The 25946-nt window shown below is 48.2% G+C and overlaps 5 protein-coding genes across 6 annotated transcripts; 3 read left to right on the top strand and 2 right to left on the bottom strand.

Moving 5' to 3' along the window:
* Positions 1-1742: 1742 nt before the first annotated feature.
* Positions 1743-4517, top strand: C20H1orf174 (chromosome 20 C1orf174 homolog). Its single transcript, XM_072353996.1, has 3 exons — positions 1743-1937; positions 2208-2687; positions 3040-4517. The coding sequence occupies exons 1-3, from the start codon at positions 1872-1874 to the stop codon at positions 3154-3156; spliced, it is 663 nt and encodes a 220-aa protein (XP_072210097.1). The 5' UTR covers positions 1743-1871; the 3' UTR covers positions 3157-4517.
* A 1085-nt stretch (positions 4518-5602) lies between these two features.
* DFFB (DNA fragmentation factor subunit beta) lies at positions 5603-7915 on the bottom strand. Of its 2 annotated transcripts, XM_072353993.1 has the most exons (7): positions 7737-7915; positions 7540-7666; positions 7267-7455; positions 6767-6846; positions 6447-6620; positions 6127-6227; positions 5603-5819 (listed from the first exon to the last, which is right to left on the bottom strand). In XM_072353993.1, the coding sequence occupies exons 1-7, from the start codon at positions 7881-7883 to the stop codon at positions 5603-5605; spliced, it is 1035 nt and encodes a 344-aa protein (XP_072210094.1). In that variant the 5' UTR covers positions 7884-7915. The 2 variants fall into 2 exon arrangements, with proteins under 2 accessions (XP_072210094.1, XP_072210095.1); XM_072353994.1 differs by lacking the exon at positions 6767-6846 and having other exon boundaries at positions 6447-6586.
* CEP104 (centrosomal protein 104) lies at positions 7873-18337 on the top strand. Its single transcript, XM_072353991.1, has 22 exons — positions 7873-7972; positions 8554-8680; positions 9207-9380; positions 9709-9847; positions 10329-10394; positions 10733-10809; positions 10951-11119; positions 11291-11449; positions 11817-12071; positions 12374-12574; positions 12758-12925; positions 13125-13298; positions 13606-13782; positions 13861-14067; positions 14166-14282; positions 14628-14664; positions 14829-14901; positions 15204-15312; positions 15575-15713; positions 16154-16221; positions 16572-16662; positions 17382-18337. The coding sequence occupies exons 2-22, from the start codon at positions 8568-8570 to the stop codon at positions 17516-17518; spliced, it is 2850 nt and encodes a 949-aa protein (XP_072210092.1). The 5' UTR covers positions 7873-7972; positions 8554-8567; the 3' UTR covers positions 17519-18337.
* LRRC47 (leucine rich repeat containing 47) lies at positions 18324-21714 on the top strand. Its single transcript, XM_072353992.1, has 7 exons — positions 18324-19073; positions 19150-19575; positions 19731-19847; positions 19934-20049; positions 20314-20416; positions 20724-20813; positions 21001-21714. The coding sequence occupies exons 1-7, from the start codon at positions 18438-18440 to the stop codon at positions 21232-21234; spliced, it is 1722 nt and encodes a 573-aa protein (XP_072210093.1). The 5' UTR covers positions 18324-18437; the 3' UTR covers positions 21235-21714.
* A 147-nt stretch (positions 21715-21861) lies between these two features.
* CCDC27 (coiled-coil domain containing 27) lies at positions 21862-24776 on the bottom strand. Its single transcript, XM_072354602.1, has 9 exons — positions 24479-24776; positions 24271-24392; positions 23851-24009; positions 23525-23723; positions 23209-23339; positions 23006-23083; positions 22458-22670; positions 22218-22322; positions 21862-22128 (listed from the first exon to the last, which is right to left on the bottom strand). Exons 1-9 carry the CDS (start codon positions 24774-24776, stop codon positions 22006-22008), a joined length of 1428 nt encoding a protein of 475 aa, XP_072210703.1. The 3' UTR covers positions 21862-22005.
* Positions 24777-25946: the final 1170 nt, after the last annotated feature.

Below are 25946 nucleotides of genomic sequence, written 5' to 3'. Positions count from 1 at the left end.
AATGCAGCTGTGATGAATACAAAGGTCTTACATGGATTGGAGCAGTGCAGAGGCACACAGGATGGTATCACTCAGGGCAGCAGGTGTCAGAGGGCTGCAGGCTCCCCTGAATGTTTCGGTTCTGGCTGGGTTATCAGCTCATCAGCAATCCTTCCTGGAGACAGTGACTCTAGGAGCCCCAGATCAGCACTTCAGTATTCACCGTCATTACCTGAGTTGGCATGACAACATTGCAGCTCTGCTCAGCTAAGCCACCCTGCTGGAGCTGCTCTGCAAGCAGGCTGAGGGCAGCAGGCAGAGGCACACTGCAGCCCAGGTCTCACTATCCCAGCTGGGAGGTGGTGCATCATCATTCTGCTTTCTCCCCAGGTGCTGCTAATGGAGAAGAATTGAATGCAGCCACTTGAGCTAAAAATATCCTTTCCATAGCAGGAAAAGACCAGTCCGTGCTCCTGTTGGATGCTTGGTGTGTTTGATAGATCTCTCATTCAACAGTTCGCAGCCGTTAACGTTTACAGGCAACGTTATTTTTGGCTGCTGTCCCTTGCATGTCACTAATGTTTAACCAAATGAACTCGGAGGATTATAACAGACAGAGACACTGGTGGAAGTGACAGGCACAGAGACAAGTGCTGCAAGAAGCTAATTTACACATCGAATTTCACAGCCCGAGCCTCCCTTCCTGCTCAATAAGCTCATCAGCTGCTGCTTCATACCCGCCAGCCAGCTCTCATAAAAACCAGGGAGCTCAGAAAATCGCCTTGTTGTTTTTTCCTTTCTCTTGCCTGCTTAGACAACAGATTCTAACAAAACCCACTTTTTAATACGGTTGAGACCAAGTCCTCCATTCGCCACCATTTTCCCATGGAAGAAGGTTATTAATGAAGGGAGAGCAGTGAGAGGAATCCAGGAGCCTCGCTAAGAAGCTCGACAGGTTGATGGTTGGGCTGGATGACCTCAGAAGTCTTTCCAACCTTTACGATGCTGATTCTAAGCCCTGCTGTTCTGGCTTTGTCAGTGCAAGGTGTGCATCCCTTGGATGTGTCCGAGTCCACCTGGCTGAGTCGGGCACCTCGGTGTTATAGAAACCATCCATTAACATCTCCTTTTTATTTTCTTGCTATTTTCAGCTCACAGAGGAAACCGAGACGGCAACCAAGCTTTCCAGCAGCAGAAATGCCTCTCTGCAGCCAGCTCCAGTCTCTCCTGTTTACGAGGCAGTATAAGTTCTCACTGTATAATAAAAACAATCATCTGTATTCCTTGGCTGCGAGCAACAGCACTGACAGCGGAGCAAGTTTCGGTGCTTTGGAGGAGAATATGAATCATCTCAGCCATAGAACAAAGCACAGAAGACCCCTGAGCGCTGAGCAGGGCTGTGCAACAACACAGCAGGCCTCTTCCCCAACCTCTGCAGGCTTCGTGGTGCTGAGGAAGAAAACATCTGAGCTGGATATCCTCAGAGGAATATTGCTGCTGAATCTCTGAGGCTCAAACTGTTGCTCGTGTGGTTGTTTTTTCAGGCCAGGATGTGCAATAGCAATATTATCTGCTGGTTATCTGCACCATTCCTTCCCCGAGGACTGTGGAAGCCATAACGACTTCCCAATGCACACCTTAGAACCAAAGCTTCCAAAAAGAGGGCGCTGGGAAGCGAAAGACCCGAAGTGTTTATCACACGCACAGCCTGCACACACATTTATTTTATTTTCTTTCCAGGAGAAAAGCTGGGCGCTGTTTCCCTGCTGGAAAACGCGGCTTAATGCTGCCATAGGCCAACCAGCCCTCGGCCTCTCTCCGCCCCTCCTGTGGGGAAGGGCGGCCCGCAGCGCCGGGCTCGGACCAGGCCGGGTAGGCCGCTCCTCCCCAAGATGGCGGCGGGCGGGAAGGGACGAGCCGGGGAGGCGAGCGGGAAAGGCGACGGGAGGAGCCGGCAGGTGAGGGCCGAGCCGGGCTGCCACGGGACCGGAGGGAACGGGGAGCCACTGGGGAGGGCTCGGGCTCGGGCTCGGGCTCGGGCTCGGGCTCGGGCTCGGGCTCGGGCTCGGGCTCGGGCTCGGGCTCGGGCTGTGGAGGCCGGGCTGTGTGGCTGTGCTTGGTGCTGCAGCTCAGGAGGTTTCATGCCCGCCCTCCCCAAACGAGCTGGCTGCTGCTGTGTTCAGGTGCTTTTGAACTTCAGGTGCTTCTCTCTGTGTTTTTTCTAACAGACTTCTTCACACAAAGCAGTTGGCAAACGGCCCTCCAAGAGGCTAAAATGTGAAAGAAACAGTCAGGTGAAGTCAGGACTGGAAGGCTGTATGTGTAAGAGTGAGAACTCTTCTGCACCTATAACACCTGCTGAGGGCTCACCTTCAAAAGGTACAGATCACCACGTAATTCAGCTGGAAAAAAGGGAAAGCATTCCAGAGACTGGTGGAGAAAAACAGAAGGAAGATGATGTTTCTTCAAAGCTACGTGCAGCAAAAGCAAGTAGTGCACCTTCAAAAACAGAAAGCAATGAGGATCTGCAAGATCGTGCCTGCAGGGAGGAGAACAGCTGTGAGAGCTTGAGTTTGGAAGGGAACTGCATGAAGGATGGAGACGTCCCTAAGAAACTAACAGAACTAGATAACAGTGCTTTCTTGGATGAAGACAGTAACCAGCCGATGCCAGTGGATCGGTTCTTTGGAAACATTGACTTTATGCAGGTAAAGATTGAGTCTGCCTTTAATATTATGTACATTTGGACACCTGATGCCTTCATCTTTTATTCGTTTAATGAGCGTTGTGTTTAGTGGGAGCAGTGAGGATTCGCTTGTGGAGGACTTTATCTCCTCTGCATCCTTTTCAAGACTGCAGAGAGAATGGCAGCCCTCACTTGGACCACAAGCAGTGGCTGGTTCAGCCAGGCTCCCCTCTGCACTCTATAAAGGTTTATTCAGATGTGTGTGTGTGTTAATGCCTCATGTATGAGACTGGGGAAGAATGGGAACTGCTGGAGATGTGGGAGGCCTGCCATCTGCAGCAATTTCACTTCATGATTTCATCTTTTTCTTCAAGGATGAGTTAGCAGCTGTTCTCCCGAGCACAACAATGAGCAGGCGGGAATACAGAAGGCTGCATTTCATTGCCAAGGAAGATGAGGAGGAGGAGGAGGACGACGAGGATGTTCTCTAGCAGCAAACTGTGAAACAGAGGAAACTTTTCCTTGTCTTTCTACCAGAGTGATGGTGGTAGGCTCTATCACTGGCATGACGTGTCAGTATTTGCATTTTCTTAGAGAATGGCTAGAGTCTGTTTCTAGAGTTGTCAGATAGAGTATTCCCCCTCAGTTTTCTGGGGCAGAGTTTGAATTCTCAGAGAACTGGACATAAATTGTAATGTGTTGTTTACTGCCATACTTAGAAACAAGCATTTTTGTTGCTCCTCTGTTCTCTGAGCAACCACGTGAAGCTCACAGCTTCCATCTTCCACCACATCAGCTGTAAGCACTGCCCTTTTCATAGCTCTGTAATGCAGACTGTTCAGTGTTTTCAACTGACTTCCAAAGGTTATGAACAGAAATTTCATAAACAAAACACATTGGCAGTGAAAAAGGCAGAACAGAATCTCTCAGTAGGACTTTTACTGGTAGACAAACAAGTAGTGGTGGCCAAGTAGATATGGGTCAGTCCTTCAAATCTGTTCCTTCTGGCCTCACAAACTGCTAACTCATGCAGTGTTTCATGATAATACTTTGTAAGTGTGATTCTGCAAGAAGCTCCCAGATATTATTATAAACACAGAAGAAACTATTTTTAAAAAATACAGAGAAAATATAATCAGCAGATGGTTTAAATCAATATTAATTTCTACAGCTACAGTATGTTGAACACTCAAAAATCTGAAGCCAAACAAATTGTATATGCATGACATGTTAATTTATTCAAATTCCCACTCCAGTTGATGTATTGTTTCTGTCAGTGCTAGTTCTTGGCTCCTTTTTACTCTTAGTTTGTAACACTGCAAAAAAAGCCTTCCTATTTTGGTGTATACGTGGTTTTCATCACAACTCCATCTAAAAGCAGTTCTCCCAGCTCTCTCTTAATGCCGTATTAGCTGACTTTTCTTTTTCCTAGGCAGTCTCTTCACACACACTCAGTGCAAAATGGTGTTAGTAGGAAACGTGCCATGCTGACAGCACAATGCTTGTTGTCACATCTTTATTGCAGTCCCTTCCCCAATACCAAAACACCAGAACGTGCATTTTCACCTCTGTTACTGTTGATGTATATTCAGTGAGATGATCAGGAAGGAGCAATCCAATGGTGCTGGAACTCCGTACTAAAAATGCATTTGCTTATTTTTCATGTTGAAATGTTTGGGAAAGGAACTGAATTTACTGTTTTAATTAGCACTGTCTGTAGCAAAGCTCCTGCATTTCCAAGCCCTAGCAAGTCAGGACTCACACAGCAATACTGTCTTAATAATAATCCTGTCTGAACTAGATGAATTGATCTGATAAGAAAGAGAACCAGTGATAGGAAGAAACTGGGGGGAAAAAAAAGCAAAACAAAACCAAAACCAGCAACCAAAGTAAATACCCAGAACTTTCCTAGAGGTAAATGATGATAATGTCTGCTAAATAGCCACTATTGATAAGCACCTTTTCCTGTGCTAAGTCTTTCTGGTTTGCAGTGGTCATGCTGTATTATACCTTACTGTTGACTACTCAGCACCTCTACCTCCACACACACACACAGCAAGGTGGCAGTGATGTTACTTTTATTTTTTGATTTAAAAAATACTCATCCCTGAGAGTTCAGTTGGTATATAGAAACAAAGTAAAGAATGATCTATGTGTATTTTGTTACCCCAGAGGTAGGTTGTGTTTTAAGCACCAGCATTCTGCAAACATTATGGTATAATAAGACTGTATGTGTTGCTTCAAGAAAGCTCAAGCTAGAGAGGCAAAGACTGAAAAGTGAAGCAAATCAGTGGGAAAGACGACAGAGCACAAGGGTGGTAAAAGCAGAGATGCAGTACAGCTTTGCTTACTCCTTCTAGAAGACCAGTATCTATGCAACAGTAGATTGAATGGTCACAGATGAGTGCAGGTGTTTTCAATACAGAAAAGCCAGCAGCTCTGCCACTGAATCATTTGGCCTGTCTGGAATACAGTGCCTGTCTTCCTGGTGAAGGCACAGAATAATTACCCTGAAGTATTCTTTGTTTGGCTTAACGTTCAGAGCAGTATTAATCTACTTAATTTATAAGAAATGTTCTGTGTTAAGTTAGTTTTTGTCCTGTGCATTTTGCACCTACATTTATCACAGCAAGCAAGAAATCATAAGGTATCATCAGTGTCAGCTTCTGGCCTCTATTTTGCACATAGCAGCTATGAGTCAGATCATCACACTCAGCAGTGTCATCTGAGGTGGGAGAAGGAGGCACGATCTGAACTCATGCTCTGTGAGATTGCAGTTCAATGAATGCACTGGAGGCGATAAAGGAAGAAGTCCTTGGCAGATGAGACCTGCTAAGTAAGGTTTTGTTTAAGAAACAAGAGCTATTTAAACATTATACCATCATGATTTTGAAAATGGAAAGAAACCAAAACCAGAAGTTGCTTCCAAAGGGAGCGCTACGAAATCTCACTGGTTTGCTTCCTTTTTCTGTAAATCTTAGTTTTGTCACAGCTGAGATGATGATTGGTTTTCTTATGGCAAGCAATATGGACAAGCTTTAGATTATCCACTGTAAACAATAGCTGATAAAAGTACTCCCAGTTCACTTCTCTTCCATCTCGTGTTTTGACAGCTTCTGCCAGCTCTGGGACAACGCTGCGTTTCTTTTCTATTCTGCAGAATGCAAAAGAGAAAACAATATTGCCATCAAAATCTGCTTTCTTAACAATATGCCTCCATCTTCCTTCTGCAAGGCAGAAGTTGCATCCTTTCACCATAACTGGGTTTAAAATGGTTTTAGGAAGAAATCAATTTAGGTTTGCTTCAGAAATGCACAATGCCTGGAAACAGGTCTGAAGGTTTTCACCACAGACAGGAATAGAAGAGAGGATATCCTTCATAAAGGATAATGTGAGCAGGGGTAAATTCCCATACAAACAAAATCTGAGCAGGTAAATTTGGATTCATGCTTTATACATACATGTGATCGAGATTCCAGGTGCTGAAGAGGATTCTGCTTTCCCTGTTAGTATAGGGGTTGATAGAATGTTTACATGGGCAGTCATCTCTGTCAAAAGGGCCCTGTAAAAAAGGTGGCTGCAATGAAAGGCACGTTGTTCATCATCCCAGCTCAGTCCCAGTCCTGAACTTGATGCAGCTTCCTCACACTACAACCAGACACAGGTGATAACGTTGCCAAAACTCAGCTCTTTATGTAAGCACTGAAGTCACAGTCTCCTCCCTCTAATGTTGTCGGTGCTGCTTGTTAGAAACAAGCCTCTGCTTTGGGGCTGAACCTACCTGACAAGAGAACCATCCCTCCTTTGTGCACAGGCGCACTGCCGCCTCTTCCTCCGTCCTGTCAAAGTAGCTGCCATTATATCTCACAGACTTCAGTTTATCCGCCATCAGCTCAAGTATCCTTTTATATGCGTCTCTTGCTGTAGGATGAACATTTGAGATAAAATTACTAACCTAAAAGAAAAACAGAAGTACAGTCACTCCTTGGTGTCCAAGCAGGTTGTGTCTCTAATGCAAGTACCATGCTTGTACTTATACATATGTGTGTGCTTAGTACACGTGTAGTCACAATTATGTTTACTATCAGCTTAAACTTTTACCTCTTTCATGTAGCTCCGTATCCTGCTTTCACAGCTGTACCGCATATAGCTTGATTTGTTCTTAAAACGAGATTCTAGACCTAAAGAGAACCAGCTAAATTTAGTACAGTACTTCCATTTCTGTGCATCTTTTTCTATGTGTACCTATGCCTTCTGTTTATCACCGGTGGAATTGCACAGCTAATAGTGGTGACTGTATAGAAAAGCAGCGTTTTGTAGCTGAGAATTTGCTCTATCAAACAGCATTGTTGTGCTCTTTGTGTGTGGAACACCGTGCACAGTTCTGGGCTCCTCTGTTCAAGGCAGACTGGGATCTCTGGGACGCCCAGCAGAGGGCTGCAGAGATGCGGGGGCCTGGAAAGGCTGACAACGATGGGGCCGCTCAACCCGGGGATGGCCAAGAGGGGATGTGAGCAGAGCTTATCGATATCAGAAGGGCAGGAGGACAAGGGCAGGCTCTTATCAGTACAAGGGGCAGCGGGCACTGATGCAGCACGCACCTTCGAACCACTTCCCGTCCTCATCCCGGCGCTCGGCCGCGCTGTCCCCGCTCAGGTTGTGGATGAGGTCGGCCAGCAGCCTCTGCCTGCGGGGCGCCCGCTCGTCCTCCAGCAGCCTCCGCGCGGCCTCCACCACCGCGTCCGTCCGGCTGCACAGGGCGGCCAGGAAGCGCTCCACGTCCCCGCAGCCTGCACACGGCGCGGCCTTTAGCAGCCATTAGCGGCCATTAGCAGCCTATAGCCGCATCGCCGCGCCCCCCGCCCCGCACTCACATCCCGGCCAGCTCTCCCCGGGCCGCAGCAGCACCAGCTCCGTCTGCGGCGGCAGCGTGCGGTAGAACGGCTCGCTCAGCTCCGTCCCGTCCTCGTAGAGGCACAGCCGGCTGCCTGCCAACGGGAGCTGCCCGGACGGTCAGACGGGACCCACGGGACCGGGACCCACAACCGGTGACCCCCCCCCCGTCCCGCACCTGCAGCAGCCGGCAGCCCTTCCGCAGCAGCCCACGCAGACTCCCGGCCGCCGCCCCGAACTTCTGCGCGCTGCCGGGGCGGCGGAGGCGGAACGCCCTCAGCGGAGCCGCCATAGCTGCCGCCTTCCTGCTCCACGCTGTGCGCATGCGCGCCGCTGAGGCCTGCTTTGGGTGCTGCGCATGCGTGGCGGCGCTCGCGCCGTTGCTAAGGTGACGAGCGATGGAGCCGCGCTGAGGTGAGTGCGGTGTGGGCCCGGCTCGGCCGGGTCGTTCCATTTTGCTTCTCTCGGGTCTCAAAGCTCCATTCGAAAGGCTGTGTCAAGCTGTCCCAGTGTTCAGGTCTCCTACGTGGCGGCTCTGGCCGTGTAACACGGCTCGGTAGGGGCCGCTTTACCGAGCTGGCTTCGCTGGGGCCTGCGGGGCGCTGCCCTCCCAACGCCTCCTGCTGAGGGAAGGGTGGAAAGTAACGTTGTGTGTGGCCTGGGGACGTGCATGGCTGGGAAACGCTGCTGGGTGACTCCTGCCTAAATCGATTCTGTTCTTGTTGCTATTATTATTATTTCCTTTCAAACGTATGGGGAGGGATGTCCAAGTTAACCAAGCCCTCACTTCACTGAGTGAAAAAACACTGATAAAACACTCAGCATAAGAAAATAGCACGGTTTATGGTGCTGGCGTTCAATAAATTCAGATTTATGGTCAGCATCTGGTGACTTAATGGACCACGGTACGGAATTCTTGGACTGCGGTGTTTCAGTGTTGTTTTATTGCCCTCTTAGGGATTAGCTTAAGTTTGAAACATCGTTGTTTTGAATAGCTCGCCTCTGCAGGATGCCACACAAGATTGGCTTTATAGTCGTCAGCTCATCGGGGCACGAAGATGGCTTCAGTGCAAAAGAGCTGATGGTTCACGCACCAACAGTGAACGGATGGCGATCACCAAGGTACTGCAAGTGAGAGCAACGTGCTTAATCCTACAGCACTGAGTTTGCATTGAGTGGGAGTTGCAGCATGCGTGTTCAGACTAGCTTAATGCATGCTAGACCAAATTGATTATAAAACCAAAGCATCTACGTTACTTTTAACCCTGTGGAGGCCTTATTCTGCAGGAGAAAAATAGCCTTGGTTACTCTGAAAGGTCATCTGAACTGTTTGCAACTGCGTTGGCTTGGAATTAAAACTACAATCTTCTCAATACATCTTCTGGGTGTATGTAGTTGTTTTAGTTTCAGCTGGAACAGTCGTTTTCCTTCATAGTGACTGATAGGCTGCTATGTTAAACCACAACAGCAGTGCACTTTAACAGACACACGTGTGCATTAAAGTGAAAAAATGTTTCTACTCTTTGTTTTTACAATATTTAAACGATGGCAAACTATAACAGCTTTGCAAAGTTGCATGATTACATGTTATTCAAGTTGGAAGCCAAATGGTCTTTAAAAAGTGGCTCAAAACTGTGCGTGCTTTCAGACTCTGTCAGTATCCACAAGAAATTGTTCTGCAGTTGGTGGAGAGATGTCGAATACGAAAACTGCAGCTGCTTGCTCACCAGTACATGATTTCCAGCAAAATCGAGTTCTTCATCAGTGAAAGCTTGCCCGAATACTTTGCTCCTTATCAATCAGAGAGGTTTCACAGACTGGGGTGAGTCTAACAGCTCTGAATTGTTGGATTACCTTAATAAAAGGCCTCGGAGGGAAAGAATAAGCAACCTGGGGAAACTGGGCCTGATCCAGCCATGTTGAAATCAATGGGTTAAAATCAATCACACTTAAAGCGGTGGGGCTTGACTGAGCCTGTGAGGTTTATTTGGTTTCTCCAAGAGGCATGATGCAGGTGAACACTTTTGTAAATGGCAGCATGCTGTTTTGTTTATGAGTTTGAAACCTGATGGAAATGCTTAGTTGAGGAACCAAAACACAGCCACGTGTTTATATGTTTTCTCTGCTTACTGCTGCATTTTCCTTCTCAGATATGTCCCTCTCTCAGACAATGAGAAGACAGGCTTCAAAGCTCGAGAGTTAAAATCTGTTTATATGGATGCAGTTGGCCAGTACCTGAAGCTGATTTTCCATAAGAATTATGTCAATAAATACAACGTGTACAGTCAGGTAAGTTGAATTGCAGCCCTTCCTTTGTAAGCTGGATGAAGGATCGGTAGCACAGAGTGGGCATAGAAATCTGCTCCCTTAATTTGTAGAAGTTGAAATGCTGATGAAAGCCCCTGAGTTTATTTTTATTCAAATGTGTGCAACTCATGCAGAGCAAATGGGTCAAGTGCACATTCCATCGTTGCCTTTCATGTTGAGTTTTACCCTGCATAGCAGGCTGTGTGCTGAAGGTAAGTTTGTAGACAATATTGAAACTGCTCATTTTGCTGCATTTAAGTAAAAGCAGGGAACAAATAGGAAAGGGATGAGTTGGAGTAAATCACTACTTGATTTTTCAGCTAGTGAAGGTTTGCAGGGAAATCAGCACAAACTATCTAGCGACTGATTGGGTGTGGGTATTTAAGCATGCTGTTTCAATTTGTGTAAGGTAAGAGAAAAATAACAACCATATGCTTTCCCATTTTCTTTACATCTCTCTCAGGTTGCCCTGGTAGCTATAAATATTATTGGAGATCCAGCAGACTACAGTAATGACAGCAATAAACACGTAAGTGCAAAGCATCCCTGTGCTTTTACTGCTGCTGCACATATTCTGTTGCAGGGATCTTGAGATAATGAATGCATTTCCTGGTAGTTCTATCCTTCAGCAGAGGTGCTGTATATCGATTTTGATCTAACATTGAAGAAAGGAGACGCTCAAAAGTTGAACATCATTTGTGGATACAAAAATTAAGACAATTAATTGGAACGTTTGGATTTGCACTCTCTTAAAATTCCTCACATTTTAGTATGAGCCAAAACCATTATAATTAGTAAAGATTTCTACCCTGAACATACATGTTGTTGGTGAATGTGCATTAAGATCTTTTTTTTCTCCCCACAAAGCCTTCCAGAGAGAAGCTGATAGACCACTACTTAGGAAGTAAATCAGATGATCCTGCCTTAGATGGAACATACCTAGGGTAACAATATTCTATTGCTTATACCCTGATAAAACATCCTCTTGGTCTAAATTAGTTCTCAGTCTCTGTATTCTGTTAGTGAAAAGGAAACAAACACCCACAGTCTGAATGTTATTGATTTCTCTTTTCCTGTATCTTCAGGAAACCAGACTCCATCTCACCTCTGGATGATTTGGCTTTTGACATGTACCAGGATCCTGAAGTCGCTCAGATAATACGCAGACTAGATGAGAAGAAACATGAAGCTGTCCATCAGGAATGCTACGATTATGCCAAGAAACTCAAACAAGCTATTGCAGACTTGCAGAAGGTATTGTCAAAAGACTGTTCATCTCTGAAGCCAAGAGTTATTCCAGCAATCCATCCAGGATTGCTAGCACTAATGTGGAAGTGTAACAACTCCCAGTATGTTGTAAAAACGGTAATTTTCAATTCAGATGACTGGAGTTAATGGTTTGTTTGGAAATAATGTGATCCCCAGGTAGGGGAACGACTTGGACGGTACGAAGTGGAGAAACGCTACGCTGTCGAGAAAGAGGATTATGATCTTGCTAAAAAGAAAAAGCAACAAATGGATGCGTACCGCCTGAAAGTGTATCAGCAGCTGCAGCTCCACAACCTTCTGGATGCAGAGCTGATGGTGAGTGCAGCTGTTCCTGGTTCGGGATGCTCTGTCACATGAGTTTTGTAAATAGAAATGGCTGAGCAACCCAAATAAATTCAGGGGATGAGAATTCTTTACCCAGAGAAGCTTTTTCTTTGGATTGTGGGTTTTCCCAACCAAAGACTTGAACTTTATGAACGCGATTGATTCTCCATAAATTACATTCAAATTTAAAGTAAATAATGTTTAGATTTCTGAATGTTTTGCATTATTTCAGAGCTACACATATAGATTCATAAGGTACTGATCTTCGTTTGAAAGAGGCAGAATACTATTTACTGTCACAGCTGTAAATGTAATGACTGCTTTTAGTACAATGTTAACCTTTCTTTCCAAATCTCAGACCCGAAAGCCACCTGAACTGCCTGTGGAGGCTGTGATTTATGATGACAGTCTTCAGCGCTCTAGGGCTGCAAATTCACCTTCTTGTAAGAACACAGAACTGCGGACTTCACAGGGAGAGCTGTGGAAAGCAGAGTCTTTGCTGGAGGAAAAGCCAGCAGAACCTATTTCTCCTGAGCCTGTTTTTCACCATCAGTCTACGCCTCCCTCTGTGTCTCATCCCACAACCTCCAGGGAAGTGTATGCTCAAGAAGAGGTAAGTAATGCGCCTCTGTTGCCAAAGAAATCTCCAGAGCAAGTAATCTTGCATTCAGCCTTCCAAAACAGCAAGGTCTATTGGTGTGTGTTTGATGGTATTCTACATAAAAGAGATAAGTAATACTTAGAAGCACTGTTTCTTCCTGATATCTCTATGGAAACTTTGGTATCTGTACTTAATTGTATAGCAATACTGCTTTGAAGGGAAAAGTGAATTGAATTGAGGCAAATCCAATTAATGATGAAACAACTTCACATCTAAGTTATTTCTGGAATAGCAGATTTTATCTTCCTTGTTAGGTTGAATTTTTACCTTATGATGAGAGACCTCTCCCAGCCACCCATAAACACTCTGAGGAAACAATCGGATACCTTGAGCCAGAGAAGACTGAGGGGGACATCAGTAATACTCCAAGCGGCGTTACTGGGGAACCAGAACCACTGAGTGAGAAGGCACTGAGGGAGGCCAGCCCTGCCATTGAAGTTTTTGGAGAAGCTTTGGTAAAGAACAATGAAATAAACACATGAGTTATTGTGATCTGTTTTGAGTTTATTTGGTGTTCACTCACCAAAGGTCTGGGGATTTGATCCTTAAGTTCATCTGTTCTTCTGAGGTTGTTTCTACATGTAAATATTGAAACATCAGTACTGACCTTTTAAAAGATGATCTGGTTTTGTCTTCAGGTCTCTGGAGCATATTCCAAAAGTTGGTCATATCGAGAGGATGCATTACTGGCTGTGTATAAGAAGCTGATGGAAATGTCAGTAAGCACTCCAAAGGAGGATTTAAAGAACATGCTGAGGGCTGCTATTTTTCTTGTAAGGAGAGCCATAAAAGACATAGTATCTTCAGTAAGTAGTGACGTGTGTGATAAGAAAACATCTCCAGACTGCAATTTGTTCCATGTGTTACATTTGTTCTGTCCTGGTGAATTCAGCAAGGCCTCACTTGGTACTGGAATGGGATTACACAGCAGTAAATCTCAATACCAAGCTGTGATTGTGCTTTTCTCCATGGTATTTTTTTCACCCTTTCTTTCTTTTTATTTAGGTTTTTCAAGCTTCCCTGAAACTTCTAAAAATGATCATCACACAATATGTACCAAAACATAAACTGGGAAAGCTGGAAACTTCTCATTGTGTGGAAAAAACGCTTCCAGGTTTGCTTTCTAGAACAGGAGACTCTTCATCTCGCCTTCGCCTTGTGGCTGCTACATTCATTCAGGTTGGAGCTTTTCTTTGCATTGCAGTTATGTTAGCTTTAAGGATGTCACAGAGGTTGACAGTGGGTACCATCTGAGCTGGCTGGGTGGGTACAGAGCTTGCTGCTGGGATGGGAGGCAGAGTGGTAGCAGCAGCTGAGTGTCAGTATATAATTGAAGTATACGTTGTAAAAGTCACCTTAGCTATAGCACACAAAGATAGAGCTTCAAAGAGTAATTCTGTGTGAAAGATAATTCAGTCCCAGGAGGGCAAAGGCAGCTCATTTCCCTTCTGTGGCATTCCTACACACACTGTCTGTATATCTACAGGAAATGGCGCTGTGGAGCGAAGTTAAACCTCTTCAGATTGTTCCAGTTCATTTGGTTCAGCTGTTAAAACCGAATTCCCCAACACATCTGGCCATGAGTCAAGTGGAATTAGTTGAGCGCCTCTTGAAAGAGATGGGAACTGAAAACTCAGGGTTTACCATCAGCAGTGTCATGAAGGTGGGAGTCGGAGCGTGCAGCTCTTGGAGTCCCTTTCTGTTGCTGTTGGATTTGTGTTTATTTCTGTTTTCTTTTCAGTTTGCAACGGGAGCTTTGGAGCACAGAGTTTATGAAGTTCGTGACGTAGCGCTGCGAATTATCTTTGATATGTACCGGAAACACAGAGCTGCCATCCTGGAATATCTCCCTCCTGACGATGCAAGCATTCGCAAGACTGTTCTCTATAAAACACTCTTTGATGGATTTACTAAAATAGATGGTAAACTTTCCGAAGCTGAAATGAGGGTAAGAAAGAAGATTGTTGCTCTTTGGTGTTTGGCAGACTCTCCTATATGGCAGGTGGTTCAAAAACTTTCATAATTGGAAGAGTATTTTCTTCACAGGCACAAAAAAAGGCAGCAACAGAAGAGGCTGAGAGACAGAAGAAGGAAGAAATAAAAGTTCTGCAAGGTCAGCTGGCAGTTCTAAAGGAGCTACAAGCAGAAGTTCAAGCTGGAAAGGTTGGGGTGCCTTGGTTTTGGACTTTATAAACATTTCCCTCAAGTGTCCCATGCTTAGGTAGTTTGCAAGGAGACAAGTGACGTCAGTTGTAAGAGGGCTGAGGGATGTGGAAGGGGGAAGGGAGAGCCTCCTCTCTCAGTCCGATTTTCATCCTGAGTTTTAGAGCCGGGGAGTTGTTTGTAACAAAATCAGATAATGGGAATCCTTCCCATTTTAGAGCCCGATGGTGTTGTAAAGTGCTGGTTCTGCTTCTAAGCCTTGAACCAAAATCTGTTCTTTTTCTCCCCTGTTAGTATCACAGTCACAGAGGACATTTCTGACTTACAAAATTCTTTGTTCTATAGGAAAAAGAGTCTGATTTCCAGAAGACAAAAGATCAAGGTAGGTAATTTTAGGTAGTATCAAGAGGTGAGATACCCTTGTGAAGAGTGAGCAACTCACTTGAAGCACTATAGATGCTTAATGTGTTAGATTGCATTGATCTGGTATTAGATCTGTTACTTTTGTTATCTGGAGAAGGAATATTTCCATCTTCTTTTTTGCAGGTTACAGAAGCCCACAGCCTGCAGCAGCGGAGATTCCAGATGATCATTCCTCTGTTGCAAATTACTTGGATAAGTAAGCTAGATTCATAGCTTCTAATCACCTTAAGTACTTCGTATCACCTGCTAGTAACTCTAATAGTATTTCTCCAATAGATCAAAGCTCGTAGCTTAGGCTTTTAAACAGTGAAAAAGAAAAGCCTTCTAACAGATTTAGAGCAGTCCTGGATGTTGATTTGTAACTACTTGGATGGCACTACTTTGAGTTTGTTTTCTTAATAGCTGCTGTGGGGATCATCCGTTCCCACGTGTCGTGTTATTGGTGTTATGGTGTTTGGTTGGGTGATTGATTGCTTTGTTCTTTGGGTTCTTCCCCAGTCTGTGCATTTTCTGTGGTGAAAGGAATGAATCCTTCACAGAGGAAGGACTGGATCTCCATTACTGGAAGCGCTGTCCTATGTTAACCAGATGTGAGCACTGCAAACAGGTCAGCAACAGTTTTTATTCTGTTAATGTGACAAGACATTTAATACTACAACAGATGGATTCTGAGCACTGTGTGATTTTGGGTAGCGTTTTAGAATAGAGCAGTAGTATCAAATGCATCACCAACCGCATTGCCAGTTCATTCTCTTTTTCCATTACTCATTTGGAGAAGAGAGATTTAGCTTCCAAAAAGCACAGAGGAGGTTTGGTTTTAATGCTGCTCTTGTTGCTGTGGTACAGTGAAAATCTCTGTTGTGCCGCAGGTGGTAGAAATAGCAAGCCTGACAGAGCATTTGTTGACTGAGTGTGATAAGAAGGACAGCTTTGGGAAATGCCAGCGATGCAGCGAAGCCTTTCCAAAGGATGAGTTGCCTGAACATATAAAGAGCAAAACTTGCAATGGTGAGTAGTTTTAAACAGGAAGGCTGAACTTCAAAAGTCAGCTCAGTCCAACACACTTCCTGTCAAGTCGGACCACTTCTATTTAGCTATTGCAGCATGGAGTTAGAATCTTAGTCTGTTTTCAGGAGAGAACATGCCTGGCAAAAATCCCTGTGATTCCCAGTGCTTGCAATATTTTGCTTCCATGAATGCATGTGGAGAGGATGAGTGAGGACAGAAAAGCCTGTGTCACATCCCTGCAGATCAAGGCCCACACGCTGTGGTGGTAGCTACCCATGGGATGTAAATGATCATTAAGCATCAGACTTCTTTCAGAGCAGCGAATGATGATAAGCCAGGAGCTGCTTTAATCCTAGGGCAGTCTTCTGTGCGTTGTCAAGCACATCCTCCTCGTATCTTTAAGCTAACCTGTCTGTGCCCTATTTGTATTATCCTTTCAGCTGCCAAGCCTGAAAACGTGGCAAACCATTGCCCATTGTGCCATGCCAACTTTTCTCCTGGAGAGGAGGTAAGGCTGCTTACCAGATAAGTCTGATTTTGTTCCATCACGAGGACTGAGTTTTTGTCCTCCTAAAACACTGCTTTAAAGGGAAAGATTTAAGAACTCCCCTGGGTTATTGCTGGGCTCTGTAACTTCTGCCCACATTATTCTTGTAAGAAGCCGCAGTGCCCCCTTGGTTTGAGGGTACTCTCATGTTTTCTAGTACTAACAGCCCACATTCTTTAGTGGCACTGAATGCTTTAGCTGTTACTGTATCCCTTTCTCCTGTGTTTAAGATACTGTGTGTGCAGGGAGTAGATAGAAGGGTGGTTAACCTTGCTGGTTTCTTAATATCACTTCTTTATAACTGGTATTAGGCCTGGAAGTCACACCTCATGGGCACGGATGGCTGTGTAATGAATCTCCGAAGGTTATCCACCATAAATAAAACTATTCCAATGCAGCCTGGTAAGACTTCTTTGTAATGGTTGTTCTTTTTTGCTGTGTTCCCGCTGCTTAAGGAAAGTATTTCAGCTCTCAAAGCTGGATCGTTTCAGCCTTGCTTCTACTTAATATCATGGTCATGAATAGAACAGTCAGCAGTGACAGTAAGTGGTTACAGTTCTGGAAGGCTCCTGACCACCACTGTGGTGAATTGAGAGCCCGTTTTGGCTTTGAATGTCCAATCAGAGGACGCTGATCTAATCCTGAGTACAAAACGAGCTGAGCACTTTGTGCTGTGTGCTGCTTTCCCTTTCCCAGTGGGAACCAGGAGCTGGGCAGAGCTTATAGCTGTTTAAGTTCAACATCAGCAGAGAGAAAATGATGCTCGTGTCAGGCTTTTTAAAGTTGCCTTTGCTTGTTTGGCACATGCAGGATCCCCTTACTTGATGAATGCAGAAGTTAAGCAAACAAGCTATGCTTGCAGCACCAACACTATTCTCCTTCTTGCTGCTTTTGTTTCCCTTCAGGCTTTTTTCCCAGTGCTGTTTCATCCCCTCCACGCTCAAATGGTTGCCAGAGTTAAACTTCTGGGCCCGAGTTTTGCTTTGCTCGTAGCTGCTTTTCAGAGCCATGCTGAGCTCCTGGGCAGAGCCCTTTAATGATCTCCTTTAGCTGCCATCAGTGAATGCAGTGCAACCCGGGGCTCAGAGGAGCAAGTAATGACCTGAGCCATCCCTTCACAGGCAGAACAGGAGGCCAATATTTGAAGAAACCAAGTCCTTCAAGACCTAAAGTTCGACCTCCTTCCATAGGAAGCAAGATCCCAACGCCGAGAGGAGGCCCGAATAAAAGCTCAGGCAAAACACACTCAAAGCAATGACAGGACGAGCACCGTGGTTTGTATTTCTTGTTTAATTATTAGGCACCTCGTTAGTGATGGTGGTTTAGAAACTCCGAGCAGCTCAGATCTTTTCTATAGGAATACCTGAGGTTGTGTGTAGGGAGGGCAGTGCAGTTGGTAAAATACCACTTCCATAAGGCTGAATCCTTCCTTACCTGTCTGTGCAATGAGAGAAAAGGGGATGGGATGCAGACAAAGCTATGAGGGCTTTTTGCTTCCCCTTTTGCTGTTCCTGTAGTGGTCACATCCAGCTTAGCTGCTGTGTGCAGGGATTCCAGTGGCTGAGGGCGGCTCTCAGTGCTGTCATTTATGCTGTCAAGGATTGAATCCGTGCTGCTGCTTTGTATACACAGCACTCATTTTGTAACCCAGTTGTGTGCAGCCTGCCTGCAAGAGAGTCTTTATATACATTTGAGCTCTTCCAAATATATATTATATATACATATACACATGCATATATATTCATAACGTTTGTACATTTGGTATGCATGCTTCCTTCCTCTGGGGAGCTGCAGGTTCCTATGGTAGAGCCTCAGTGTTGTGTTCGGAGCTGGGTGTTGCACAGATTGCAGCTGTGGGGATGCTGCACAGCGTGGCTGCTTGCACAAGCAAAGCGTCGTGCAGAGGGAAAGAGCGAAGCACAGGGCTGCTGAGGGCAGCTCTGCATTGCTGCTGGAGCACGGCCTCTAAACGGCGTTAATGCAGTTAGTTGTGCGGTAGCGGGATCGGCGTTTTCTATCTTGTTTGACGGAACCGTTTTTAGCTGCGCTTTTACTGGTAAATAAAAGCCGTGATTTTAAAGGTTCCGTGTGGGAGCGACGCTCTCGCCGTCACTCGCTCACGCAGCCGCTCCCGTGGGAGGGCCGGAGCGCAGCGCGGCGCCGCCCCGTACGGTGCGATGGCGGCGGCGTGGCCGGAGCTGGAGGCGGCGGCTCGGGAGCGGCGGAGGGAGCTGGCGCTGCCGGGAGCGGCGGTGGCCGAGCGGGTGGCGGCGGGTGGCGGGCGGCTGCCGGCCGAGCTGCTGGCGCTGCCGCTGCTGCAGTCGCTGGAGCTGAGCGGCTGCGCGGCGCTGAAGGAGCTCGGCCCGGGGCTGGCGGCCGCGCTGCCCGCCCTGCACACGCTGGTGCTGAGCGGCAACGCGCTGGGCCCCGCCGGGCTGGGCGCGGGGCTGGGCGGGCCGCTGCCGGCGCTCCGCGTGCTCGACCTGTCCGGGAACGGGCTGGAGGCGCTGCCGGCCGCGCTGGGCGGCGCGGGGCCGGCGGAGGAGGAGGAGGAGAAGGAAGCCGCGGCCTTCCCGCAGCTGCGCAGCCTCAACCTGAGCGGGAACCGCCTGCGGGAGCTCGGCCCGGGGCTGGCGAGATCCGCCCCGCAGCTGCAGGAGCTGCTGCTGTCCGGGAACCGGCTCCGCGCGCTGCCCGGAGCGCTGCTGCCGCACGACGAGCCCGCGCCGTTCCCGCTGCTCAGCCGGCTGGAGGCGGCCGACAACGAAGTGGAGGAGCTGAGCCCGGACATCGCCGCGCTGCCCGCACTGAAGGTGAGCGCCCGCATCCACCGCGCATCCCGCCCCGCTCCGACCGCCCCGCTCCGACCGCCCCGCTCCGCTCCCGCAGAGTCTGGACGTGGCCAACAACCGGCTGAGCGCGCTGCCCGCCGCCCTGGCCGACTGTCCCCGCCTGAAGGACGCCAACCTGCGCGGCAACCCGCTGCGGGACCGCCGCCTCGAGAAGATGGTGAACGGCTGCCAGACCCGCGCCGTGCTGGAATACCTGCGCTCCAAGGGCCGCACTGATGGCGGCCGCGAAGAGACCAGGAGGAGGAAAAGGGAGAAGCCGCAGAAGAAGGACGGCGAGCGGGACGAGGCCGAGGCCGTCGGGAAGCTGCTGCTGAAGGTCCTGCACGTGGGAGACAACCCCGCGCCCATGGTGGTCAGAGCCAGCCCGGGCGTCAGGGACGTGCGGCCCTACATCGTGTGCTGCGTGCTCAGAGGGGTGCAGCTGCGGCCGGGGAACGCCCTGCGGAGGTTCCTGAGCGCTCAGGTAGGGCTGTGTTGGCGCTGCGGTGCCCCATGGCTGCCATGTCTCGACCCCTCCGTGCTGGAAGCATCCATCGCCTCACCCTGCCCGTCTCCCAGCTGGGACGTGCTCCCTGCAGTGTGTATCACCCTGTTGTGATGATGCTGTTTGTGTTTCAGACCAAACTGCACGAGGATATCTGTGAAAGGAGGACGGCGGCCACGATTGCGACCCACGACCTGCAGCTGGTCAAAGGGCCCCTGACGTACAGCGTGCAGCCTCCCGCCGAGCTGAAGGTACAGCAGTGCCAACCGCACACCTCTCCTCCTCCATCTCCCTTTGCTTTGCAGGGAAGGGTCACTGCTGGTTCTCTTTGGTGTAGATCACCCCCCTGGGCCGAAAGGAGATCAAAGCGAAGGATCTCCTCCATCAGCTGCAAAGAGAGGCGGAGGAGCAGAGGAAGCAGAAGAAGAGGCAGAACGTTTCTGGGTTGCACAAGTCAGTGTTCTGTTGTTGATCTACTTTGTGGCAGCTGGGGTAGAACAGCTCTGAAGGGAAGGCGGGGGGTAACCCGCGCTCAGTGTGTGTTGGTGAATGGCTGCCGTTATTTCTGCACACATCGAGAGTAAATTGTCACGTTTGTCACCCATGAGAGCAATTTGTGTGTGTGAAGTAACAGGTAGAAAGGAACCAGAGGGAGATGAAGCACGTCATGCAAGTTTCTTCGTGGTTCTTTGGTTTGTTTTCTGCTTTTCTTGGTAGGTACCTGCAGTTATTGGATGGCAAAGATAACTACCCGTGTCTCGTGGATGCTGAAGGCACCGTGATTTCTTTCCCACCGATAACCAATAGTGAGAAAACGAAGGTACTGTGTGCCAGTGGGAACCTGTTCATCCGAATTCATGTATTCATACTCATACAGACCATACATCTCCAAACCTTCCTCCCCTCTCCTGATTCAGAGGAAGCTCAGAGCTCCATTTCTACCTTTATAACTCTGCACAGCTCCAGGAAGCTGCTCCATGGGCACCAGGCTGCCCTTGCTGATATGGACTGGCAAAGCTCTTTGCTTCTGGTTGAATTGAATGAAAGCCTTTCATTGCATTTTTGCATTGAGGTGTTGCCACGTGGGTGAGGATGCTGGAATTCATTGCTTGCTTTACATTCAACAGGTCAGGAAAACCACCCGGGATCTGTTTCTGGAAGTGACGAGCGATACGAGTTTGCAGACGTGCAAAGATGTCATGGATGCCCTCATTCTGGTGAGTAATTCACTCACAGCCCTCTGTGCTCCTCAGCAGGCTGTTTCATTGCTCAGGTGTATGGGAGAAGGATGCAGCTGTGGGTTTTGTGGGGAAGCTGCTCGGTTTTCCCCTTTCCTCCCTGTCCCGTTGGTGATGCACCTCCAAAGGTTTTGATTTATATCGTGAGCTTTGTTGTATTTAACAGAAAATAGCAGAACTGAACAGATTTACCATGGAAAATAAGGAGGAAGGCTCGGGCTCGGATGATGAATCGGACGCTCTTTGTGGACCAGAGAATGCCAACCCCAACCAGAACACAGAGCAGCCGCTGGTGGTGGAGCAGGTCCGAGTGGTGGACATGGATGGAAACCTGAAAGTCCTTTATCCTTCTAAAACTGACTTGGCCACGGTGTCCTCCCTGCTGACGGTCATACGCTGATTGCGAGCAGAGATAAGGAAACGACTCCCTTTTTCTTTTGTCCATATGCAAGAATGCAGTTTGTATGCAGTGAGGGTGTTTGCAAGAAGAGATGCAGCGCACCCTGCCTGGCTGTATGCAACATCTAAAGCTTGATCAAGCCCTGCTAAGGAGGGTTGCATTCTCTCTCAGCCTTAGGAGGAAATCAGCAGCATTTTGACTCGCTGGAGGCAACAGCATCTGCCAGTGCAAACTTAAGAGCAGGGAACTTAATCCAGAATCTGAGCAGGGAGAATCCGAGGTGACCCACACACAGATGGTTGCAGTGGTTCGGGTTTGTGCAGCCTGGCTGTTGTCTGAATGCAAACCTCTCCATCCATCAGGTAGGGCAATCAGAGTTCTTGTTCTACCTGGGCTCTGTAGATATCACATCGAATACGGCCACGTGTTGCATCCTGAATGGCAAAATAAAATGGCTCTTGCAGTCGTTTCTCACCATCACTTGTTTTGGCATTGCTGAATTTCCCAGTCATGTAATTGTGCCAACTTGGCAAAGTGGAATCTTTAACTTTTGCTGTGTCCTCCTGTCTGAGCAGTCCTGAGACCTGCAGAGTTCCCTGTGAAACAGAACCATTCTGCAGAGCGGCGATTAGAAAACAACTCAATTCCTGCAGAACTTTATTGAATTAGCTTTCATTTGTTAATAAGTCATCAGCTGGAAACAAAGGAGCCGGGTGGTGGGAAGCGGTGATGTGTTGGGAGTTGGCTGCTCAGGCTGTTCTGTTGCAGGACTCACCTCTTTGCCTTTGAACTGCTGGATGATGAAGTAAACGTGTCGATGCTGGTGAGAGATGGAACCCTGACACCTTTTTGTTTCAGCATCTGGTGGAACTCCAACCGCTCGTTGATTATCTTCTGAAAGGCAGAGATGTGCAAAGGGATAGAAAAGCATTAGAAGGAACAGCAGTGCTGTGTAGGGCTTTCAGTTCCAGAGAGCTGCATACCTGCATTGCCTCCAGCACATCCTCATCAGTGAGTTCTGCCTGGGGAGCTTTGATGCCTGCTGTACTGAAGGTAGCCTGAATTATTTTGCTTCGAAATCTCTCAAACTTGTGATAGAAGAGGAAAGAAGCGGATGCGTTAAGCTTTCAGCTGTGATTCTTTGGCATTCAGATGGACTTGAATGGGTTGGAACATCTCTTAACAGAGAGGTGGAAGTCTGAAGTGAAGGAGGGTGTACTTACCTTGCTGGTGACACGCTCAAGTGCCACTCGAGTTTGTAGCTCTGTGTGCTGCAGTATTTCAGCTTGGCTCTGCATCTCCTCCTGGGCACATTGCTGCTTCTGGATGTGGTACCGATTGGTCAGAGCCTCTGCCTGCAGCTGCCACGCTGTGCCCTGTAAAGCACTGATCATCTCCAGCTGCTCGTCCAGTTTGGATTTCTGCTCTTTAACAACCTGAGGAGATACAGAAATCCAGCCATTACAGCGAGGAAGAGAGCGAGCAGACTTAGCCAGATCTTCCCAATATCTGATTTCAGATGGTTCTTGTATTTCTTGAGCAATCTACAGACTTAAACTTCTCTGTTGCATAAGGTTTTCTCCAGCACTGCACTGAGTACCTGAGTAGTTAAAAGCAGCAAGTTTGCTATTATAAACAAAGCAACTGAGTGGTAAAATAAACTCAACAAGTCAGGTTTTCAAAATGACTTCACTGGGATATTCTTAATGGGGGAAATTTGCTCCCCCGAGCCTAAATCAAGCTCAATAAAGTGGCTGATGAGCCATCTCACCTGTCGGAGACGGAAGTTCTCCTTCTCCATTGCTGCCATCATTTCTTCATGTTTCCGTTCTTCTCTCAAGCTGCTAAACTGAAGGGATAAGGTTTTACACGTCAGTTTTGCAGTTCAGAGATGGATCTCCTGTTTCAGAAGGACTGAATTCCCCACTTCCAGCTCTCTCTGCAGCGATGGCCACCCTGTGCTCGTGGCATTACCTTGTCAGACATGGCTTGTAGCTGATTTTCTCGCCCTCTGATCTCCTCTTGGAGCCTTTCGTTTTCAGATTTGGCTCTCCGAAGCTGAGATTCTTGGATCTCCACTAGTCTTTGCAAGGAATACATGGCACCTGTAAGGTTGGAGTGCTCCCGTAAGCAAACCGGACCCATGCAAAAGACTCTTTTTTAGGTAAGCAAAGGCAGAGCTGCTGCTTTTATAGGCTGTGGTTGAAGTTAATGTACAGGCACGAGTTAATTGAAGCATTTCACAGTGCTTTGCTGTGATATTAAATACCCCACAGGTGCCCCCTGCTACCTGTGGCCACGTTGTACTCATCTTCTGCTTTTTGTAGCTCTGCACAGAGTTCTTTGTGGGCTTCCTGGATCGCACTGAGCTGAGCCATCAGGGCCTGCATCTCTGCTTCTGCCTGCTCTGCATTGGCTCCCGGGGAGCTCATTTCATTGAGAACTTCAGTGCCATCTTCACTCGAGCTCCCTTGTTTTGTTTCTGTGTGCTGTAAAGGCAGAGATAAGGACTTAGGCTCTACTAAAGCCTTACGTGGGGAGCGTTTTGGGACTGCATTCATAGTAAAGAGCAGCTTGGCACCGCACAGCTTCAATGTATGGGACTGAAACCATTACCGTCCCTGTGTCAGCACCGTCCTTGAGCAACTCCAGCTGTTTCTTCAGGCTTCCCACTTCGCTCCGCAGGTTGGCAATCACAACGTCCTTCTGGGCACACTCCGCCTTGTACTTGGTCAGACGGTCGATCTCTTCCACCAGCGTTTTGAGACACTCTTCCTGGGGAGCAAAGAGGCACCGAATGTGTTTGAGGGGATGAAAGGGGGGATGGATGAGGAACCAGGGAGCAGATGAACTGCTGTATGTCAGTCCTATCCCTTATGCATTACAGTGTTGTGAGCCGCTTATAGAGCTCCAATGTGCTCCTTGGCTCTGATACTCTCCTGTATGGCTAAAATGGAGCAGCACTATTCGGATCGCCCAGCAGGTGCTTTATCAATTACAGTGGGTGAGGCAACACAGCGTGTTTTTCCTCCTCACCTTCTCCTTGATGGTACGGATGTACCACGGCACGTTCTCCGAATGCCGATCCCCCGCGGGTTGCTGCTGCCCCGGAGCCCCTTCGTTCCCGTCCTGCTCCCCGGCAGCCCCGGACCGCAGTTCTGCCGTGCACAGAAGCGGGCAGTGAAGGTGAAGCGGGACGCGCTCAGCTCCCCCCCCGGTCTCCCCTTCGGCCCTGCTGCCTCACCGGGCGGGTCCGGCGATGTCGCCCTATGGCAGGTACCGGCACAGCCGGCGCGCAGCGGGGCGGGGATGCGCAGCTCATCGTGCCGCGGTTCGGGCGCTAACACGGCCGGCCTCAGGCCCTGAGCCTCGCCCGGCGCCCGGGGCTGACGGCACGGAGCGGGCTGACCGCAGGAGGCCATCATGGCTGCGCCCTGCGGCGGCGCTGGGTTGCTAAGCAACGGCGGCTCTGGGTTGCTAGGCAACGGCGGCTCACTTCCGGAAGCTACTTCCGGGATCGGGAGGTGACTTCCGGGAGCCATATTGTACCTCAGTGAGGCGCTGCGATGGCACAAAGCCTCGCCTTAATGTCTGCCTTTCTCCGTCCGGGCGCTGTTAGTGCGGGTTGGGGCTGAGCTGAGGTGTCGGTTAACGCTCAACTGCGTGTTAAACCTGCAGCAGGGCTTAACGAAGCGCTGCGATACCTCGATGTGCCGCTAGGGGGCGCAGCGCCATTGGCTGTATGCAGAGCGGATCGCGTTTGGCTGCTCCTCACCCGCTGCTTTGTAAGGCCTTGGAAGCCGTTTCATCTCATCGCCTTCAATATTACATGCCCGATTCCTTTATAAGCAAGACCGCAGTTAGCAGGTAATCAATCAGACGTGCTTTTATTGTGTTACAAAAAAACAAACAAAAAAAAAAGGGAAAATAAAATAAAATAACAGCTATAAAAATAACACGTTTTGCAAAAGGTAACGTTCCAAAATGTACTGCCGGTAACCCGGTTGGATTGTGTCACTTAATACTGTCGAGGAAGCCTTGCTCAGCGTTGGTTCAGAAGCTTTAAAGCAGCTCTGGATGTGTCTGCTCAGCAGCAGGAGCTGGGGATGCACTGCTGGCAGCACGGCTTCCTGCTCAGCTTCTATGCAGCCAACAGAGAAATCAGGCCTGGAACCAACGGCCACAAGCAGCAAACCGAGCAGGAAGGATCAAAGCCACCCCCACCTCACCTGTACTGCAGGGAGGAACCACACAGAGCTCCAGCTCTATGGGAACCTTCACACGTTTCCCCCTCTGCATTCGTGTGATATAACACACAGGAGGGAGAAACGTCTGAACTTTGAGCAGGTGAGTGTTGAGATGCGACTTATTGCAGGTTACAGGCCGGAACATGACACGAACTGCTCGGCGCTGTCGTCTCAGGAGCATCGATTTTTATAGCTTACATGAAAATAAATCCTTTTTGATCTCCCTGCAGCACAATGAGCACAACGTATGTACAGCGCATCGGTGATATGCACAAACACTGAAGGACGTGAACACATCTGGAACTGACAAAGAGGTCGGCTTCTGCTCTACAAGGAACCGAAAGGAACACGTCTTGTGGCAGTCCATCAGGAAAGCAGACATGCTTTGTGTCAGTCAATGGCAGATACTCGTATGGGAATGGAGCAGATAAAGGCTAAATCGTTTTCTCGCCATCATCAGGACCT

The sequence above is a fragment of the Excalfactoria chinensis genome, chromosome 20 (genome assembly GCF_039878825.1).
Source record: "Excalfactoria chinensis isolate bCotChi1 chromosome 20, bCotChi1.hap2, whole genome shotgun sequence".
In the NCBI taxonomy this organism is placed as follows: Eukaryota; Metazoa; Chordata; class Aves; order Galliformes; family Phasianidae; genus Excalfactoria; species Excalfactoria chinensis.
Note: the sequence above shows the minus strand (reverse complement) of the source record. Positions and strands in the feature narration are given on the sequence as shown.

Bases quoted from the DNA above. Each gene is read 5' to 3' on its own strand.
- C20H1orf174 (XM_072353996.1), top strand. From the start codon at position 1,872: ATGGCGGCGGGCGGGAAGGGACGAGCCGGGGAGGCGAGCGGGAAAGGC. The intron at 1,938-2,207 runs GTGAGGGCCGAG...TTTTTCTAACAG, and splicing joins GCGACGGGAGGAGCCGGCAG to ACTTCTTCACACAAAGCAGT. The intron at 2,688-3,039 runs GTAAAGATTGAG...TTTTTCTTCAAG, and splicing joins GAAACATTGACTTTATGCAG to GATGAGTTAGCAGCTGTTCT.
- DFFB (XM_072353993.1), bottom strand. From the start codon at position 7,883: ATGCGCACAGCGTGGAGCAGGAAGGCGGCAGCTATGGCGGCTCCGCTG. The intron at 6,228-6,446 runs GTAGGTTCAGCC...CCTTTTTTACAG, and splicing joins AGGGATGGTTCTCTTGTCAG to GGCCCTTTTGACAGAGATGA. The intron at 5,820-6,126 runs GTATGTATAAAG...TGCATTCTGCAG, and splicing joins ACCTGGAATCTCGATCACAT to AATAGAAAAGAAACGCAGCG.
- CEP104 (XM_072353991.1), top strand. From the start codon at position 8,568: ATGCCACACAAGATTGGCTTTATAGTCGTCAGCTCATCGGGGCACGAA. The intron at 13,783-13,860 runs GTGGGAGTCGGA...TTTTCTTTTCAG, and splicing joins CCATCAGCAGTGTCATGAAG to TTTGCAACGGGAGCTTTGGA. The intron at 16,663-17,381 runs GTAAGACTTCTT...ATCCCTTCACAG, and splicing joins AACTATTCCAATGCAGCCTG to GCAGAACAGGAGGCCAATAT.
- LRRC47 (XM_072353992.1), top strand. From the start codon at position 18,438: ATGGCGGCGGCGTGGCCGGAGCTGGAGGCGGCGGCTCGGGAGCGGCGG. The intron at 20,050-20,313 runs GTCAGTGTTCTG...TTTTCTTGGTAG, and splicing joins AACGTTTCTGGGTTGCACAA to GTACCTGCAGTTATTGGATG. The intron at 20,417-20,723 runs GTACTGTGTGCC...TACATTCAACAG, and splicing joins CCAATAGTGAGAAAACGAAG to GTCAGGAAAACCACCCGGGA.
- CCDC27 (XM_072354602.1), bottom strand. From the start codon at position 24,776: ATGGCTCCCGGAAGTCACCTCCCGATCCCGGAAGTAGCTTCCGGAAGT. The intron at 24,393-24,478 runs GTGAGGCAGCAG...TGTGCACGGCAG, and splicing joins GACATCGCCGGACCCGCCCG to AACTGCGGTCCGGGGCTGCC. The intron at 22,129-22,217 runs GTATGCAGCTCT...TCTGCCTTTCAG, and splicing joins ATGTGCTGGAGGCAATGCAG to AAGATAATCAACGAGCGGTT.